We start from the raw sequence: 21413 nt of genomic DNA, 5'->3' as shown, positions 1-21413 counted from the left end.
TTTTCCTATAATAAAAGACTTGTCATAAGGCAGTGTTTGTTTTTTTTAACTTGAAACTTTACACTTTTATTAACTTTTTTTTTTAACTTGAAGGCCTGCACCTCTGATTTTTCCTCTAATAAATTGCACTACCCACGTAGTGCAATGCATTAGAGCTGTCAGTTATTCACTGACCGCAAGCCTATTAGGACCCGTCCCCAATTGCCATAGCAACAATCAGAACCCCTGTGATCACATTGCAGCGATGCTGATCGGATTCAAACCGCTAAGATGCCGCGATCGCTTTTTAACGCGGCATCTAAGGAGTTAATGGCAGGGTTTGGAGCTAGCTCCGTTCTCTGCCGTTACAGGAGGGTGCCAGCTGTAAACATACAGCTGACACCCGCAGCTGAAGTCGCAGGCTCCGCTTTTGAGCCTGCGCCATCTTGTTTCTGTGGCTGGAAGCCTTTTCTGCCCCATCTCCAAGTGGGACCTAACAGGCTTCTATACTTTGCAGACAGGAGGCCACTGATTGCATTGCGGGGTTCCGATCTGCTAGTAAACCCAATGGATGCAGCGCTAGCTTTTGAGCGCTGCATCTAAGGGGTTAATCGGCTGGATCGGACGCAATGTGTTGCGTTAAATCCTTAATAGTACGTCGGGTGTCATTAAAGAGTCTCTGTCACCACATTATAAGTGCCCTATCTCCTACATAAGGAGATCGGCGCTATAATGTAGGTGACAGTAATGCTTTTTATTAGCTTTATTAGCGATTTTAGATTTATTCTAATGAGTTGCTTAATGCCCAAGTGGGCGTGCATAGGGATCCTTTTAGATCGCTATGTGCTGTCTTATCCTAACACACTAACAATACTGAAGTGTTTAGACAGTGAATAGACATTCCACGGGATGTCTATTCACAATCTCTGCACTTCGTTACTGTTTCTGTGGTAGTTACAGCAGAGGAAGCGTAATCTCGTTGTAACCTGTCATTTACAGCGTGATCTCGCGAGATCACGCTTCCTCTGCTGTAACTACCACAGACAGAGTAACGAAGTGCAGAGATTGTGAATAGACATCCCGTGGAATGTCTATTCACTGTCTAAACACTTCAGTATTGTCAATGTGTTAGTATAAGACAGCACATAAGGATCTAGCAGGATCCCTATGCGCTGTGTAAATGAATGGAGAGGAGTGCATGATGCTGATTGGTCAGCGTCATACACTCCTCTGTACAACGCCCACTTGGTCTAAAGTAAAAACACGCCCACTTGGGCATTAACCCCTTCCCGCCATTTCACGTACAGTTACGTCATGGGAGATGGCCTTTTCCCGCATCTCCACGTAACTGTACGTGATGGAGATGAAGCTGGCTCAGGAGCTGAGCCAGCGACATCACCGCCGGGTGACAGCTGTATGTTACAGCTGGCACCCTGAGGTATCGGCCAGGACCGGAGCTAGCCTCCGATCCGACCGATTAACCCCTCACATGCTGCGTTCAATAGCGATCGCAGCATGTGAGGAGTTTATAGCCATCGGCACCCCAGCAACGTGATCGCTGGGTTGCCGGTGGCTGCAAAGGCGATCGGAGGGCTAATGCTTACCTCCCGGTCCACCAGTAACGGAATCCTCCTATGCGGCGGGGCCCAGGAGGCTTCCGGTACCATCGGCAAGATGGCGCCGGCTCAGCTTCCGGCTCAGAAGCTGAGCCAGCGTCATCAGCAGTAGGTGTCCGCTGTATGTTACAGCGGACACCCCGATCTATCGCCAGGAACCGGAGCTAGCTCCGATTCCTTGCATTAACCCCTTCAATGCAGCGATTCAATGCAATTGCTACATCAAAGTGGTTTGTATGCTATCGGCAGCCTTGCCATGCGATGGCAAGGCTGGCGACTGCTACTATGGCAACAGGATGCCTAACAAAGGCTTCCTATCTGCCATTACGTTAGCCGATTAGGCCCCGCCCGGAGGCGGAGCCTGATCGGCTTGCTGTCAGTGAACAACTGACAGTTCTAATACATTGCACTACATAGGTAGTGCAATGTTTTAGAACATCAAACAAACAGTTGGACCTTCAAGTCCCCTACTGGGACTAAAGAAAAGTGTAAAAGAAAAGTGTAAAAAAAAAGTGTAAAAATAAAAGTTGTAAAAAATACAATAAAAGTTTCAAATAATAACACAAAACACAATCGCCCTTTTTCCCTTATCAAGTCATTTATTATTGAAAAAAATAATAAAGCCATACATATTTGGTATCGCTGCGACCGTAACGACCTTAACTATAAAAATATTATGTTATTTATCCCACGCAATGAACGCCGTAAAAAAAAAAAAACTAAAAAATACTGACATAATTGCTATTTTTTGGTCACTTTGTCTTCCAAAAATTGAAATAAAAAGTGATCAAAACGTCGCATGTACCTAAAAATGGTACCTATAAAAACTATAACTCATCTCGCTAAAAACAAGCCCTCATACAGCTCCGTCGACGAAAAATGTAAAACCGTTTATGGCTCTCACAACTTGGCGACAGAAAAAATCCATTCTCTTTACAAAAGTTATTTTATTGTGCAAAAAGTTGAAAAACATAAAAAGTGCTATAAATTAGGTATCACCGGAATCGGACTGACCCGCAGAATAAAGGTAACATGTAATTTATAACGCATGGTGAACGCTGTATAAAAAGAACTAAAAAAATATGCCAGAATTGCTGTCTTTTGGTCACTTTGCCTCCCAAAAAAAAAAGGATAACAAGTGATCAAAAAGTCGCATGTACCCCAAAATGGTACCAATAAAAACTACAGCTCGTCACACAAAAAAAAAACAGCCGTCATACCACTACGTCTATGAAAAAATAAAATTAGTCAAGGCACCAATAAGCCAGGAAATAAAAATATGCAGTTGTGCCGGCCCGAGGGGAACATTTCTTCTGTTTTAAAGAGGCTCTGTCACCAGATTTTGCAACCCCTATCTGCTATTGCAGCAGATAGGCGCTGCAATGTAGATTACAGTAACGTTTTTATTTTTAAAAAACGAGCATTTTTGGCCAAGTTATGACCATATTTGTAGTTATGCAAATGAGGCTTGCAAAAGTCCAAGTGGGTGTGTTTAAAAGTAAAAGTCCAAGTGGGTGTGTATTATGTGCGTACATCGGGGCGTTTTTAATACTTTTACTAGCTGGGCGCTATGAAGAGAAGTAACATCCTCTTCTCTTCAGAACGCCCAGCTTCTGACAGTGCAGATCTGTGACGTCACTCACAGGTCCTGCATCGTGACGGCCACATCGGCACCAGAGGCTACAGTTGATTCTGCAGCAGCATCAGCGTTTGCAGGTAAGATCGACTTACCTGCAAACGCTGATGCTGCTGCAGAATCAACTGTAGCCTCTGGTGCCGATGTGGCCGTCACGATGCAGGACCTGTGAGTGACGTCACAGATCTGCACTGTCAGAAGCTGGGCGTTCTGAAGAGAAGAGGATGTTACTTCTCTTCATAGCGCCCAGCTAGTAAAAGTATTAAAAACGCCCCGATGTACGCACATAATACACACCCACTTGGACTTTTACTTTTAAACACACCCACTTGGACTTTTGCAAGCCTCATTTGCATAACTACAAAAATGGTCATAACTTGGCCAAAAATGCTCGTTTTTTAAAAATAAAAACGTTACTGTAATCTACATTGCAGCGCCTATCTGCTGCAATAGCAGATAGGGGTTGCAAAATCTGGTGACAGAGCCTCTTTAAGTGGCGATTTATCAAGGCCCCTAAAATTAGGGAACCAGGAAGGGGAGGTCCCAAACATATCTGCTGGAAGTGAGGGCGCCCGTATTATACCAGGACAACACTTTCCCAGCAAAATTCCCCAAACTTCAAAGGTGCGGAGTGTGGACCAAAAGGGGAATAAGTAAAGACCATTTATTAGTGCGACACCGGCCTGTGCAGAAAGGATTGTGTCACAGCGTAACACACATCTATGGATTATTTTATTGTTTTTTTTTACCCCACTATACCACCTGACTATGCCCCTTATATACTCCGCCCGCCTTACATGTACCCCCACATTATAAACGGAAACACCAGTAAGACTCCAAACAAAACTACTACAAGCAAAATCCACGCTCCAAAAGCCAAATGGCGCTACCTCCCTTCTGAATCCTACAGCGTGCCCGAACAGCAGTTTACTTCCACATATATGGCATCGCCATACCCGGGAGAACCCTTTTAACAATTTTTGGGGTGTGTGTCTCCAGTGGCACAAGCTGGGCGCCACATATTGGCATATCTATTGAAAAACCATTTTCACTCTGCAACATCGAGTGCACACCAATTTCTGCCAATCACCTGTTGGGTTAATATGCTCACTACACCCCTAGGTGAATACCTTGAGGGGTGTAGTTTCCAAAATGGGGTCACTTCTGGGGGGATCCACTGTTTTGGTCCCACAGGGACTTTGCAAATGCGACATAGCGACCAGAACAGCAAAATCTGTACTCCAAAAGCCAAATGGCGCTCCTTCCCTTCTGAGCCCTACTCTGTGCCTAAACAGCAGTTTATGACCACATATGTGGTATTGCCGTACACAGGAGCAGTTGCTTTACAATTGTTGGGGTGCTCTTTTTCATTTATTTGTTGAGAATATGAAACATTTTCAGCTAAAAGTCTTATTGAAGAAAAAGGATTTTTTTATTTTCACTGCCCAATTCTAATAAAATCTATGAAACACCTGTGGGGTCAAAATGCTCACTACACCCCTAGATGAATTCCTCAAGGGGTGTAGTTTCGTGAATCGAGTCACTTTTGGGGAGTTTCCACTTTAGGAGCTTTGCAAATGTGACATGGTGTCAAGAAACCAATCCAGCAAAATCTGTACTCCAAAAGCCAAACGGCACTCCTTCTCTTCTGATCCTCGCCGTATGCCCAAACAGCAGTTTATGACCACAAATGGGGTATTGCCGTACTCCAGAGAAGTTGCTTTACAAATGTTGGGGTTCTTTTATTCCTTTATTTGTTGAGAAAATGAAAAATGTTGAGCTAAAGCTACGTCTTATTGGAAAAAAAGGATTTTTTTTATCTTCACTGCCCAATTCTAATAAAATCTATGAAACCCCTGTGGGTTCAAAATGCTCACTACACCCCTAGATGGATTCTTCAAGGGGTGTAGTTTCCTAAATGGAGTCACTTTTTTGGTGTTTTCACTGTTTTGGTCCCTTAGGGGCTTTGCAAATGCGACGTGGTCTCCGCAAACCATTCCTGCTAAATTTGAGCTCCAAAAGCCAAATGGCGCTCTTTCCCTTCTAAGCTCCGCCGTGTGTCCAAACAGCCCTTTATGACCACATGCGGGGTATTGTTTTACTCGGGAGAAATTGCTTTACAAAAGTAGTGGTGCATTTTCTCCTTTTAGTCCTTGTGGAAATTAGAAAAAATTAGCTAAACCTACATTTTCTTTGAAAGAATGTAGATTTTCATTTTCACGGCCTACTTCCAATAATTTCTGCAAAAAACCTGCGGGGTCAAAATGCTCACTATACCCTTAGATAATTTCCTCAAGGGGTATAGTTTCCAAAATGGTGTCACTTTTGGGGGATTTCCACTGTTTTGGTGCCGCAAGAGCCTTTCAGACCCGACATGGAGCCTAAAATATTTTCTAATAAAAAGGAGGCCCCAAAATCCTCTAGGTGTTCCTTTGTTTCTGAGGCCTGTGCTGCAGTCAATAAGTGCACTAGGACCACATGTGGGGTATTTCTAAAAACTGCAGAATCTGGGCAATAGATATTGAGTTGCATTTCTCTGGTAAAACTTTCTGTGTTACAAAAAAAATAGATGAAAAATGAATTTCTGCAAAAGAAATTTTAACATTTCACATCTACTTTGCCTTAATTCCTGTGAAACATCTAAAGGGTTAAGAAACTTTCTAAATGCTGTTTTGAATACTTTGAGGGGTGAAGTTTTTAAAATGGGGTGACTTATCGAGGGTTTCTAATATATAAGGCCCTAAAATCCACTTCACAACTGAACTGGCCCCTGTAAAAATAGCCTTTTGACATTTTCTTGAAAATGTGAGAAATTGCTGCTAAAGTTCTAAGCCTTGTGATGTCATAGAAAAATAAAAGGATGTTCAAAAAATGATGCCAATCTAAAGTAGACTTATGGGTGATGTTAATTAGCAACAATTTTGTGTGGTATTACTATCTGTCTTACAAGCGGATACATATAAATTTAGAAAAATGCTAATTTTTGCAATTTTTCGCTAAATTTTGGTGTTTTTCACAATTAAATACTTAATGTATCGAGCAAATTTTGCCAGTAACATAAAGTCCAATGTGTCACGAGAAAACAATCTCAGAATCGCTTGGATAGGTAAAAGCATTCCGGAGTTATTACCACATAAAGTGAAAAATGTCAGATTTGAAAAAATTGGCTGCGTCCTGAAGGCCAAAACAGGCTGTGTCTTGAAGGGGTTAAGCAACTCATTAGCATAAATCTAAAATCGCTAATAAAGTGGTGAAAACAGATCGTTTTTTTTTAAATAAAAATCACTGTCACCTACATTATAGCGCCGATCTCCTTGTGTAGGAGATAGGGCACTTATAATGTGGTGACAGAGCCTCTTTAGGGGGTTGAGCAAGATAGCCGCTAGATGTTGATTTCAAATCAGACAAGTGTCTACGTGACTATATCACAACTGATGAGTCAGAAAACGTTGTCATCAGTATTAGTAGTGCAGCTCAGGCGCTGGGCCTGTATTTTCAAGTGGTCGTATTTCTAAATAGAAGCGAGATATATAAGGCCTCTTTCAGATGAACTTATTTGTAAACCTCCGTAATACAGACGGATTGCGGATGATATGTCACCAGTATTTCACCGGTATTAGATCCGTAATACTGGTGGGCTGTCTTCTAGGGAGATAATTGAATTTCAGAAGTCAGCCCCTTTGAAAAATGGATGCAATACAGATTCCATACGGACCAAACGCAGAGGCACCTTGTATGTTAATCACTCGCCATAGACTTCAATGGCCATTTTTTTATCCACAGTACGGGTAACAGCAGTGGATATTACTTTTTTTTAGTTACGCTCGGATTGCATACACCCATGTAAATAGCCTCATTATTTGACGTTTGCTCCATATTACAGACGGGGAAAAAAACCTGATGGAATACGAATGCTCGCCTAAAACAAATCTTTTTCACCTGCTGAATAGATTAAGGCCTCCTTTACACACGGCCTCTTAAGTTTTTTTGGTGATATTTCGTATATGCATTTTTCTATACATAGGGCATTCTGTGTTTCGAAAAAAAAAAAATGCCACGAATCCCAAAAATACTACAGGCTTTAAAAGTAATGTCTGGCTGCGGCATTTTTAAGCAAGAAAAAAAGCCCACCAGAAACGCAAGTGCACTTTGGGTGTGAATCCAGCTTTAGTTCTTTATTAAAAGGAGCCCTGACAGAAATAAGGACCTTTTTAAGGAGAGCCAGTTTTGTACATTGCATACTTCTATCACGTAATCACGTACAATTGTGTGTGCGTTAAGGGGGTTATTGGTCAGCGGCATAGTTACATGGTACGGTTGAAAGTTCAATTAAGGGATGGGAGAAAGGGGTATGGGAAACAGTCAAGAATTGTATACATGTATCTTTGTCTATTCATTATAAACCATTAAAAGAATGACATAACTATTGTAGGGCTGGTTAATATTAATGAGCATATGGGAGTGCGTTAAACCTCTTGAGGGATGGAGAGAATTAGTCTGTAGTAGAGTTGTTGCCATGGGTTATCAAATGTCCTTTTATCTGTGTACATGTGAAAACTGACATTTTACAAAAATCTATTGTAAGAAAGATAATTTTTTGTAACAGCCTTCCTCTCTTTTTCTCTTTCAGTCTTGGTCTTCGCAATGGGGAAAGAAGGAGTCCATGGAGGCGGCTTGAATAAAAAGGCATTTGCCATGGCAAAATACTTGAGAGATATGGGATTCTAGTTGTTAGGCCAACTTATATACTAGGGGGAAATTAAAAAATAGAATTGCTAATAAACTTTCCTGTCTGAACAAAGCATTCTTTCATCTGGAAATTTTATTAGCAATAACTGGGGTGATGGGGGATGAACCTGTGTCTCCTTTGTATCCCTATTTAAGTGGGGAAAGTTTTGTTTTTTTTTGTCTTTTAAGCAATTTAGTTTATCATGGCAAATTATGTCCACATTGGGACAACCCAACCGGATGTTCTGTTATCGGCTTTCACCCTTCCTAAAGGCTTTACCACTGAGCAGCATCTCCTGCCAGCAATTGCTGAGTCTCTCCATCATTCATGTCTGTCCACCAGGCTGTAGGTGACAATTCGTCTTACATTTATCCATCATTTTCTTGTTATTGTCGACAATACTCATGAAGCCCACCCATGATCTATTTGTAGTCCCATAATGTGAAATATGTGGCTTTAAGTGTGTTTACGAACTAGTCATCCAATTTTCTTAGCGTACATCGTGTCTGTGTAGTAAACCGTGGACAGGAGTCCCAGTTCAAGACAACTTGAGTACCGAATGTAAACTTTGCCACAAATTTTACCTCAGCTTAATAAGTTTGTCCTTTATAAAACACCAAATACTTGACTTATAAACCATTTGCTAAAGAGGCTGGCATTGTATTTAAAACCCACTTTTGCCCGGAGATTCTACCATTTTGTGCTGCTCTGCTAATAGCAAGCGGTATTTAGCACATGTTTGTGTTGTCTTGCAAGAAGTTTGGGCTTAGTATAAGTAGAGGCCTAGCGTCTTAAACAGGACTGCAGCAAGGCATGGGTTACAAGCCTATGTATACTGGGGTGTATAGGAAACCCTATAGAATGAAGCGTGTTTATAAAACCACTGGATGGACGCCTCTTGAGTGGTTTGAGCATATACTCAGCTCAGCTTAGTCTTCCTTTGCTCAAACACAGGTGGAAATAACTACATGGAACACTAAATTCTAGGTCCACATTCTCACTACGCTTGGTGTATTCCTGAATGATCCCTTGTTTATTACGAGTGCAGATCACAGCGCTGCTGTTAACAGTTTAGCACTGACCTCTCTGCTTGGAGGGATGTGTTTTTGGTGCAATAACTCAGTTACACCTTTATTCCACACTAGTATATGCCAAATCATATTTTATTTGTTTTTTAAAGAAAAGTTTTAAAGCCGTTTGCTAGCATTTATTCCTTCATCGTGGTTGAGATGAGAAACTGTCCTTGAACTATAACCTCCATTTTAAAATCTTGCACCCAGCACTGCAGCACGACAAAGGTTTTCATGGACGTGGGAGCGAACGTGAGATTTAGAATAAGAGCCAATCTAGGAGGGTCTTGATATATCTTCGTTCTTGTGGACCTGCATTGTAGCATTTGACATGACGGGTAACAGCCCATATCAAAATGTTAACTAATCTATGATGTGGTCTCCCTTTCCCTCCTAGAAATGTCCATACTATTTAGTTCTGTTGTGATCTTGTGACATTAGAACAAATGACAGTGTCGCCTTCCCTGTCTGCCACATAAGATTTTTAGTAGACGTTGGCTGGTCAATAAATCTGCTCTATACTTTAAACTCTGCAAGAACCTTTTACATTGTTGAAGTAAAACCAAGAAATCTATTTCACGGACCTATTTCGTATAACACTACAAATATGAAATCCTTCATTTTTGAAGGAGCCGTTGACACAGGCTCTTGGTCAGCCAGCTGATTTTTAGTTTTAATTTTCTTTCTTTTTTCGGGAATATTGTGATTAAATCCCTTTATTATAATGTACAATTTTTTGTGGTATATGTTTGTTTATAGGACCAATTGCAGCTACATATTTCCCAAGCACTTAAAGGCTTAATGTATCTTAAAGCAAACCAGTCGCAAATTGTGAGGTGCAAAGTTGTGGGTTGGATCAATATTCAGTTTTGAAGTTGACTAGGAAATGGCTACCTTGAGTTTGAGGCTCAGTGGTGAACTTACACTCTGAACATTGGTCCGGGTCACAACATGGCCGCCTTCTCTTCATGACTTGCCCATTTTCAGGAAGGAAGTGCCAGTTGTAGTGACATACTCCAGCTTATTTTCATTGGCTGGCTCTCCTCAGAACAATGACCTTGCTTCTTGAGTCTCTTCATAGTTTTATAAGGGTTAGTAGTTTGCAATAGTGCTGCTGATAAACCGTAACAGCGAATTAACAATTGTGGAAACCGCTGCAGAATCAATTCATTACGTTTTCCTTGTATTATTTAAAATGTGTATAACCTGGTTGTCAGTTAAATTCACTACTCACCGTCTATTTTAATAAATGAAAAAATATGAATTCTTTGTACTAAAGAATAGTAGATGGCATTCTTTTAGAATGAACCTGGCTGTATTTGTGATCGCTTCATATGTATTTTGTGCCATATGACAAAACAAAGTCGTGCGTGACATGGGTTTTAACTGACACAAGGTCCTACTTCCTCTGGAATGGCACTTCTGTAAAGTCATTTTAGTATTTTGCTTCCATTTGTCTTGTGTATCACGTAAAAGAAAAAAAACCTGTAAACATTCTTGTTAATTTGTCCATATCTTTCCCTGCACTTTTGTTACATCTGGGATACAGTCTAACTCATCTGATTTAATATGCATTTCAAAAAAATGCCATAAACTATTAAAACACCTTGTTTACAGACAGATGAAATTAAATTTATTCCAACCAAATTGTTGTCGTTTCGTTTTTTTTTTTGGGGAAGTTTATTTATTGGGGTGCGGTTGAGGGATGTTAACATGTACTTAGCCCATCAACTATCTGGCAACTAAATCTAGTAAGTGTATGCAAGTGAAATAAGGGCAGGATGACAAAACAAATAAAAACACGATATTCCAAATGGTGAATGTGCTTGTGCTAAATAGAGACTAAGTTGTCTCATATTTTCGTCCTGATTCACTACAGATGTTGAAGACGAATTCTTGCAGCATGTAAATATTTACACCTCTTTAGGCAGCTCACCATTTGGAAATGTTACAGCAACTTCACCATACAAGGAGACACGGCGCTTCCCTTGCACTTCTCCCTAGACCTTAAACAGTGTCTATATTGAAGCTACACAACGAAGAACGCAATTCAACCTTCTACACAAGGACATAATGGGCTTCTTATGCTAAAATAGTCACTAGTAAGGCCTCCTGCACACGTCCGTAGCTGTGTGCACAGTCCGTGATTATGGCACGGAAGGGCAGCGGTGTATCGTCTGCGGACCGTCCGCAATTAAGGACCATGCACACACAAGATGTGCATTCATTTCAAAGAGCCTGAACCGCAATTGCGCACCGTATAATGACCTGACCTATTTTTTTTTTTTGTTGTCCTGGTTTCCGCCAATGCTCGTGCCGTGGAAACCACGGTCGTGCGCATTGGCCCATAGGATAGCATGTGTTCTATACTATCTGCAATTGCGGATAGTATACGCCCGCAAATGCTCGTGTGCATGAGGCCTAAGAAGACAAAACCGTTCTCCAATTCAGACATATCACATGTAGGTTAGTATTAAATTACCACGTTTCTCTAAGGCTACATTCACACGACCGTGAAAAAAATGGGCATTAAAAACTGATCAACAGTCAATTTTTTATGGCCATTTTGAATCCGTGTGTCTCCAAATTTTCAGCCCATCTGTCCGTTTTTAATGTCAGTTTGTCATCCGTTTTTTGTAGGTTTTATTGTCCAAACCCCCTGAAAACACCGGTGCCCATGTAGATAGTGCCGCAGTGCCCACATATAAAGTGCCAGTGCCCTCATAGTGTCACAGATAGTGTCACACCCCCATATAGTGCCACAGTGCCCATGTGGATAGCGCCCACCCCCCTTTGTAGATAGCACCACCACCTCTGTAAATGACACCCCCCTGTAAATAGCGCCACTATAGCTACCTGTTGGAGTGGAATCCCTCTGGCTGGGGATTTCATTCCTAGGGAGAGCCCCTGATGTCTCTGTAGAGGAATCCCCTGGCCAGAGCGTCGGCCGGGATTCCGCTCCTACAAGGAGCTAAAGAGGCGGTATCTGAGGGGGAGTGCTATCTATGGGGGGGGGGTGGCTGCTATCTACAGAGGGCTGGCTGCTATCTGGGCTTAGAGGGAGACAGGAGTCCCCAGCCAGAGATCTCGCGATGCTCTGGACGGAGACTCCACAGTTGAAAGCCTGACTTTATTTGTCCATATATGGACGGTGCTGTCAAGGGCTTCCACGCGCTCAGCGCTGTGTGCAAGGAATCCTTTGCCAGGATCCGTTTTTACTGGCCGTGACAAGTATTTATTCCTTAAAAAAAAAGGCCCGGTAAAAACTGATCCATTGACTTCTAAGGGAGCCAGTTTTCACTGGGCGTTAAAAAAACGGCAGTTTTTCGCGGTCGTGTGAATGTAGCCTAAAGGCCCTTTTACACCGGCTGGTGCAGCGAGACATCATTGATTGGCGCTTATTTGCTCCAGTCACATGGAGCTATGGATGAGGACGATCGCTCGTCCCCCTCCATTATTATCATGTCGGCAGTGCGTCTCCCTGTTTACACAGGGAGATGTGCTGCCAACAACGATAATCTTTTACTTTTTTAAAACTATGCGACCAGCAGATGATCGAGCGTTTGCTCGTTCATCTGTTGATCGTTCCCCTGTTTACACAGGGCAATTATCGACAACGAGCGTTATATGAACACTCGTCAGCCCGGTAATCGTCCTGTGTAAAACCCCTTAAGTCTCGACCTGTAACCGAAATCAGTTGTGACTGAGCTTCTCTGCTGCAGAAATCAGGTTGGGCATGAAGTCTGGGAAATGCTATTGAAGTTATAAAGTCAATGCAAAGGTATAAATCACACTATGAGACAGCCGCATGACAAAGGTTGCGTAATATGTTAGAAATATAGATACAGTAATTCAGACTAATCATACTCGTAAGCTGTTGAATTGTAATGGAGAAAGTTATTACAAGTGGATGAAAAATGATGTGACAAAGCTCATATTTAACAAAAATAAACTATACAGAGCACGTGACAGCAAATCATCATGTGAGATGTTTAGTTTTAGAAGAAAGAAACATGTACAATCTCCATTTTCCTGAAATGCTGGACCACTGCACACGTCTAATTCACTTTTTCTTAAATGTGTCGCTAGAATTTTTTATTTAGTTTTTTTCAGTTAAACAGTTAGTATATACATGATCACACATTGTTTAAATGTTTTTCATTTTTTCACAAGTCAGGAAATATTATAAATTAGATCTAATTTTATAACATTTCCATGTGCTGGTCACTAGAGGGAGTAATTCCCAAAATTGCAGCATTGGCAATGTGGTAAAGCAACCTCATTGCTTTATGCTGCAAATTTGGAGTAGACACACTCGCTCTAGTGTCCTCACACAATCCCCCCTCCTTTATTCTGGCTAGTGCCAGAAGAAAGGAGGGGGTTGAATGTTCAATCCTCCTACACTGTGTGCCCCCATTTTCTGAGTGAATGCACAGTGTAGGAGGATTAGATACAGTGGTAATCAGACAGTATAACACTAACATACACAAACATAACTTACCTGCTCCTGCCGCCTCCGCTCCTAGTCTATGCGTCTGCGCTGCCTTGAACTTATGGCCGGAAGTCGTCATCTTACTGTCCGGCCGGGGCTTCCGGTCCACATGAAAATGCGGCCTTCCTTTTGGTCCGTGTGGGAGCCGCGCATGCGCCGTTTCCACACAGACGGCGTACGCTATAGTGAATGGAACGGCTCTCGTTCGCATTCTCTATGGGAATGTAGGTGCCGTATACCATCTCTGTATGTGTCGTTATTCGACACATACAGAGATGGAAAAAAAAAATGGCAGCCCCCATAGAGAAGTAAAAGAAAGAAAACAAGTACAACACAAATAAATAAAATTTATTTTAATGACCTACTAAAAGCAATATTATATAAAAAAATTAATTTTGTGACACCTTCCCTTTAAATTTATGAATTGGAAGTTTTTTCAGCTGGTCTTTGCACAGTCTGTTCCTTTTTGCTTGGTGTCTATCTTTCAAAAACTTGGTAATCTATGTTTGTAGAAAAAGAATACAGATCAATAGGGACTAGTCTTAGGGCTTATGCAGATGAACGTGCTATACGGCCGTGCAACGCGCGTGATTTTCACGCGCCTCGAAAGGACCTATATTAGTCTATGGGGCCGTGATTTTTACGCAGCGTGAGTCCGCTGTGTAAAACTCACGACAGGTCCTAGATTTGTGTGTTTTTCGCACATCACGCACCCATTGTAGTCAATGGGTGCGTGAAAATCACGCGCACCACACGGAAGCACTTCCATGGGACGCGCGTGATTCGCGCAACAGCAGTCAAAAGTATGAATGAAAACAGAAAAGCACCACATGCTTTTCTGTTTACAAACCGAGTGTCATAATGATGGCGGCTGCGCGAAAAGCACGCAGCCGCGCACCATATGATCATGACACACGGAGCTGTTAAGTGCCTTTTGCGCATGCAAAACGCCACGTTTTTTGCGTGCGCAAAACGCACACGCTCGTGTGAATCCGGCCTTCCAGTGTGATCAATTTGTAATCGCTGCATTCTCGGACAAATACATTATGTTAGTGTTCACATTTAATTTGTATTCATTTAATTTCGGAAAAGGGACTAGCAATGAAAACCCTATTCTGTCAGGTTTGTTTTTTTACCTTTACATTCATCGCTGGCCTAAAGTAAGTGTATATAATATATGTTGTGACTGTTCTGTGGATACCAAATATGCATCCACAGGATAGGTCATCAGTATATGATCGGTGGGGGTCTGACACACGTACCCTGCAACAATCCCAGTATGAAGCATACACAGAGTATGAATATATACTGCGTGTGTATTTTAGCGTCCTTTTATACATAACGGTAAGTCACCATTATGACCAATGGCAAAATAAACAAATAACAGCATTGCTACATACCATAAAAATGACAGCACCAGAAAATCCCAACAATGATCAGGAACGGTATCCAATTGTATTCCAATGGCAGATTTCCATCAGGCATTCGTTTTTAAATAAATAAATAAATATATATATATATATATATATATATATATATATATACACATACACACATGCATGCCCATAAACAAAGTACAGTATATTTAAATATTAAAATCACCCCCCCCCCTAATTAATGGCAACATAGTTTCTGCATGCGTCTACTAACAATATATTTTGTTTTATAAACTAGTTCCTATTGTGAATTTGAGTCTTTTTCTGTTATGCAGTAATACGGATTTTTATGTTCACCAACATTGAAGTACTAGAAATCTTGTTTGCCTGCATGGATGAAAATATGAATGATAAACATGGAACAAAACAAAGCTTAACCCCTTAATGACCGGGCCATTTTGCACGTTAATGACCAAGGATTATTTTTTGTTTTTTCACGGTCGCATTCCAAGTGTCGTAACTTTTTTTTTATTCCGTCGACATAGCCGTGTAAGGGCTTGTTTTTTGCGGGACGAGTTGTATTTTGTAATTGTACCATTTTTAGATGCTTATAACATATTGATTAACTTTTATTAACTTTATTTTAGGAGAGAATTGAAAATAAGCAGCTATTCCAGCATTGATTTTCACGTTATAAATTTACGCCGTTTACTGTGCAGCGTAAATAACATGTTAACTTTATTCTATGGGTCGGCACGATTACGGGGATACCAAATATGTAAAGGTTTTATATGTTTTCTTACGTTTGCACAATAAAAACCCTTTTAGAAAAAAATTACTTGTTTTTGCATCGCCGCATTCCAAGAGCCGTAACGTTTTTATTTTTCCGTCGATGTGGCCGTATGTGGGCTTGATTTTTGCGGGCCAATGTGTAGTTTTCATTAGTACTATTTTGGGGTACATAGGACTTATAGATTAACTTTTATTTTAGTTTTTATGGGGGGAATGGGAGAAAAGAGAGAATTTTGCCGTTGTTTTTTGCGTTTTCTTTGGACGCCGTTCATTCGGCGGTTTAATTAATGTGTTCATTTTATTGGTCAAGTTGTTACGATCGCGGGGATACCATATATGTGTATGTGTGATTTGTTTTGACAGTTTTACTAAATAAAACCACTTTTTGGGCCAAAAAAGTCGTTTTATTTGACTTTGACTGTAATATATATTTTTTTTTTTCACAAACTTTATTTAACTGATTGTCATTTTTTTTTTTTTTTTTTAAGTCCCATCAGGACACTTCACTATGCGATGTGCCGATCGCATATATAATGCTTTGGTATACTTTGTATACCGAAGCATTATTGCCTGTGTAAAACTGACAGGCAACCTATTAGGTCATGCCTCTGGCATCGCCTAACAGGCAGATGCTGAAGGCAGACCTGGGGGTCTTTGTTAGACCCCCGGCTGTCATAGAAACCCGACGGTGACCCGCGATTTGTTTGCGGGGGCGCCGATCGGGTGACAGAGGGAGCTCCCTCCCTCTGTCAAACACATTAAATGCCGCTGTCACTATTGACAGCGGCATTTAATGGGTTAAACTGCCGGAATCGGCACGCGCTTCGATTCCGGCAGTTGCAGCAGGAGCCAGGCTGTGTATAACAGCCGGGCTCCTGCCGCTGATCGCATGGGTACGCTGTCAGTACCCGCGCGATCACAGGACGGATATATCCGTCCTCCTGCGCGAACTAGCAGCTGCTGAGGACGGATATATCCGTCCTTCGGCGTTAAAGAGGATCTGTCACCAGATTTCACAATACACACTGAATACATTATTAAATTAGATTTCTTAGACCAGATGAGACTGATGTAAGAATGGCTGTACAATCCTTTGTCAAAGTTTTCCTGCCTGATTTTAAAATGAATGTTTTATGAGACCTAGTATATGCATGATTACAGTACAGGACAGATGTCCTGCAGCGAGGCAGGGACTCCTAGCATCGTACATAACTGCTAGGAGCCCGGCTCCCTGCAGTGTTTTCGGTCCGGGATTAGTGGCCGAAATACGTTCCGTCCATTACGGATCTAATGTGCTCGTGTGAATCCAGCCTTAGTGTGGAATTATATCTTCTAATTCCATGTGCTGCATTCTTTTACTGCAGAGCCAGAGAAACTGCAGGTTGTACTGAGCATGTACGAGATTTCAGCATCGTCGGGAGAGAAGGGACACTGATAAGAGCTTGTCAGCTCTAGGTGGGAGGAGATGGAGATTATATCATGCATATATTTGGTCTCATAAAATGATAATTTTAATATCGGGCAGGAAAAAATGTCTGTAAATTCATTTCTCAAAGTAAGTACACTAGTTTCATCAGGTCTAAGAGATCTATATAATAGTGAATGCAGCTTGTATTGTGAAATCTGGTAATAGATCTTTTTTAACCAGTTAGTGACCGCCAATAGGTGCTTATTTGGTGGCCACCAATGAGCTTTATCCAGATTCATGTGCCTTTTTACGGCACCGCATCAGCATAAATCTGAATGGCCGGGAGCAGTTAAAGCTCCCTGCTCTCTGCTACTGGCAGTAGCTGAGGGCTGGGAGCAGACCTTCTAGAACGGGCGTGATCTAAATCTGTATCGGTCCCACCCTTTTAACCCCTCAGATGCACTGGTCAATAGCGACTGCCGCATCTGAGTGGTTTTAGAGGAAGGGGGGCTCCTCTTACTCCACTGACACACATGCGATTGCAGGGTGGCTATGGTCTCTATGGCAGCCAGGGGACTAACAAAGGCCCCCAGGTCTGCCTCTAGTTAATGCCTGTTAGGCCATGCCACATGCATGGCCTAACAGGTGCCTGTCAGTTTTACACGGACAGGCATAATACACTGCAATACAAAAGTATCGCAGTGTATTATAAAAGCGATCAAATGATCACATAGTAAAATACCCTAGTGAGACTAAAAAAAAAGTTTAATAAAGTTTGTAATAAATAAATAAAAATCCCAAGTAAAAAAAATATTAAAAACCCACTTTTTTCCCCTTACAAAATGCTTTATTACAAAAAAAGTTAAAAATTACACATATTTGGTATCACCGCACCCGTAACGACCCCAGCTGTTACATTATTTAATCCGCACGACGAACGCCGTAAAAAATAATATAAACAATGCCAAACTTGCGGTTTTCTGTTCATTCTGCCTTCAAAAATTTTTTATAAAAATTGATCAAAAAATCGTAGTTGTTATTTTGAAAAGTGTTTTTAATGTGTAAAAACATAAGAAAACTATATAAACTTGGTATTGTCGCAATCATAACGACCCACTGAATAAAGTTGTTATGTTACTTATACCACAGGGTAAACGGCATAAATTTGGGACGCAAAAAAGCATGGCAAATTTTCTGGGGGGGTTTTCTGCCCACCCCCCCCCCCCCCCCAAAAAAAGTTAATCAATTAATTATATGTACCCAAAAATGGTGCTATTAAAAAATACAACTTGTCCTGCAAAAAAACAAGACCTTATACACCTATGTCGACGCAAAAATAAAAAGGTTATAGCTCTTTGAATGCGACGATGGAAAAACATAAAAAATAGCTTGGTCATTAAAGTTTAAAATAGGCTGGTCATTAAGGGGTTGAGTAATGAATACCAACACAAATATGGGGCTTAATGCTGACAAACTGTTTATATATGTATTCAGAGAGGAAATCACAAACAGTGGTGTTTTTTTTTCTTTGCTCAGTAAAACTAGCAATATCTCTTTTTGATCTCTTTACCATTTATTTTAGTAATATCTACTAGGACCGTTAGGGCATGACCAGACGTGGCGGAATTGCTCTGGAATTCCGCTGCGGACAGTCCGCAGCGGAAATCCGCAACGTACACGTTTCTCCATTGCCTTCCACAGCTTTGTGGTTGGGTTCGTTTACACGTTGCGGACAATTCCGCTGCGTAGCATAGGCTGCAGTGCAGAATTTGGTGTCCGCAGCATACAATGGTTGTTGCGGACTCATTGCGGAATTTCTCCATTGACTTCAATGGAGAGTCAAAATTCCGCAATGAAGTCCGCAGATGTTATGTGTGCTGCGGAGCGTATTGGTTTTTTAACATGACATTTCTTCATTCTGGCCGGACCTATGTATTTCTAGGTCTACAGCCAGACTGAGGAAGTCAATGGGGCTCCCGTAATTACGGGTGACTACCCGTGTGCACCTGTAATTACGGGAGCGTTGCTAGGCGACGTCAGTAAATAGTCACTGTCCAGGGTGTTGAAAGAGTTAAGCGATCAGCAGTAACTGTTTCAGCACCCTGGACAGTGACTTCCGATCACAATATACATCAACCTGTAAAAAAAAATTATTTCATACTTACCGAGAACTCCCTGCTTCTTCCTCCAGTCCGGCCTCTCGGGATGACGTTTCAGTCCAAGTGACGGCTGCAGCCAATCACAGGCTGTAGCGGTCACATGGACTGCCGCGTCACCCAGGAAGGTCGGGCTGGATGTCAAGAGAGGGACGCGTCACCAAGGCAACGGCCGGGTAAGTATGAATTTCTGTTACTTTTACTAGGGAAAGGGCTGTCCCTTCTCTCTATCCTGCACTGATAGAGAGAAGGGAAGCCCTCAATACGCAACGGCTAGTCCGCATCAATTTAATGCCCATTTTAGGCAGAGCCGCAACAGAATCTGCAACGCAGATTCTGTGCGGCATTGATGCGGACAGTGGCGTTAGAACTCTGCCACGTCTGGGCATGCCCTTAGGCCCTGTGGCATAAACAGACAGTTTTTAGAATCATACACTGGTTAAGGCCTCATGCACATGGCCGTGCCCATAATCACGGCCCGTAAAATGCAAAAATACGAGCATGTTCCATAATCCGAACATTTCGACGGCACGGACACCCATCCGAAGCGATACAGAAAGGTGTCCACGGCCAATAGAACTAAATGGGTCTGTAATTACAGACCGTATTATGGAGAATTTTTACGGTCGTGTGCATGGGGCCTAAGCTATTTAGCTCTTAAGGAACACCATGTGTAGTGCCACTCCGGAATGTGTCCTCAGCAAAAATATATATGTTTAAATCCAAACCTGCCCATTGCATTCTAAGGGTATGTTCACATGGGCTATTTTCAGCCATTTTTTGGGCCGTAAACGTCTCTAAAAACGACTGAAAAATCGGAAGCAGAACGCATACAAACATCTGCCAGTTGATTTCAATGGGAAATACGGTGTTCTGTTCCGACGGGGCGTTATTTTCCGCCTCATTTTCTTTATCCAGATTTTTATTTTGAAAAAAAGCATTTTAACATCATATAAAACATTGTACAATTTTGTCAAGAAATTTTCACGCAGTACAAAATATAAATTTTTCACAGTATGAACAGTATATGAGATGCATGAACATCAATGGGAGGTAGCCTCCCAGCCATCTAAAGTAATTATGAATCGAAATACAGTGGTACTAACTGTACCATGTTCATATAAAGATAGTGCTATAAACATGGGGACCAAGCCCCAATGAAGTAAGAGTTGGTACGTATAAGTGCCACAAATATAATATAACACCAACACAAGACACCAGACAACAAAGGGAAATACAAACAGACATAGCGCATGGAATAAGATCATAGATGCTGCTCAGAACCTTCCATCCAGCCAGAGAGGTAGATCAGTACCACCCCGGAATCCAGACCACACTGCCCAAGTTTGGACGAAGAGCACAGACTTGCCCCTGTCAGCGGACAGCAATTCCTCCATCTTCATAATCCCGTTCTTCCGCCTCATTTTCAAATAACAGGGCGTAAAAAGACGCCCCGTAAAAAGAAGTGCATGTCACTGAACCATTTTTGGAGGCGTTTTTCATTGACTCAATAGGAAAAGAGCTCCAAACAAAGCAGCAAATGACGCAAGTTGCTTAAAAAACTGCTGAAAAGCAGGAGCTCTTTTCCCTTGAAAACCGCTCCGTATTTGTAGCCGTATTTTGTTAAACGTGTGAACATACCCTAAGAGCAAAGCATGTGCCAAATGTATTTTCTTTTGGCATTCTTTGCTTGTATCGGGTCCTGCATCGCTTTTTTGCAGTACAAAGTAGCATCGTTTTCCAAAGAAAAAAAAAAGTCAAAACCCTTTTTCTTAATAAAAGTCAATAGGAAACATTACTTCTACTGAATGCAACCAAAAGACTGTGGTTTTTACACTTACAGTAGTTAAATGTGTTTTCCAGGCATATGAAAAAAAAAAAACACAAACCGGCAACTGCTTATGGGATAACATAACACAAACGCCCATACTTGTCTATTAAATCCATCAACACTCCAGTGCCATGGGTTCCAGTGGTCTCCCGCCGTTCCTGTTCTCACATTGCTGAAGCGATGGTGCGCTGTAACACGTGACGACAGCTGCAGCCAATCACTGGCTACAAGGGTCTTGTCAGTATACCTGGAAAAGCCCCTTAAGTCTATGCTCCAATCACAAATCAGTAAAGCATATAAAAGGAAGTAAAACTAGACACCATTAAAA

At 41.6% G+C, this 21413-nt stretch overlaps 1 protein-coding gene across 1 annotated transcript in view; it reads left to right on the top strand.

Annotated features, from left to right (window-relative positions):
* PFN2 (profilin 2) overlaps nt 1–10677 on the top strand; it is a 70204-nt gene extending 59527 nt beyond the window's left edge. Inside the window, exon 3 of the mRNA XM_075861490.1 lies at nt 7862–10677. Within this exon, the coding sequence (XP_075717605.1) occupies nt 7862–7959 (98 nt within the window). The 3' untranslated portion in view covers nt 7960–10677. The remainder of the gene's footprint in view (nt 1–7861) is intronic.
* The last annotated feature ends 10736 nt before the right edge of the window (nt 10678–21413 follow it).

Source organism: Rhinoderma darwinii, chromosome 4 (genome assembly GCF_050947455.1).
Source record: "Rhinoderma darwinii isolate aRhiDar2 chromosome 4, aRhiDar2.hap1, whole genome shotgun sequence".
NCBI classification, from domain to species: Eukaryota; Metazoa; Chordata; class Amphibia; order Anura; family Rhinodermatidae; genus Rhinoderma; species Rhinoderma darwinii.
The sequence above is the reverse complement of the archived record's forward strand: the minus strand, read 5'-3'. Positions and strand labels throughout refer to the sequence as shown.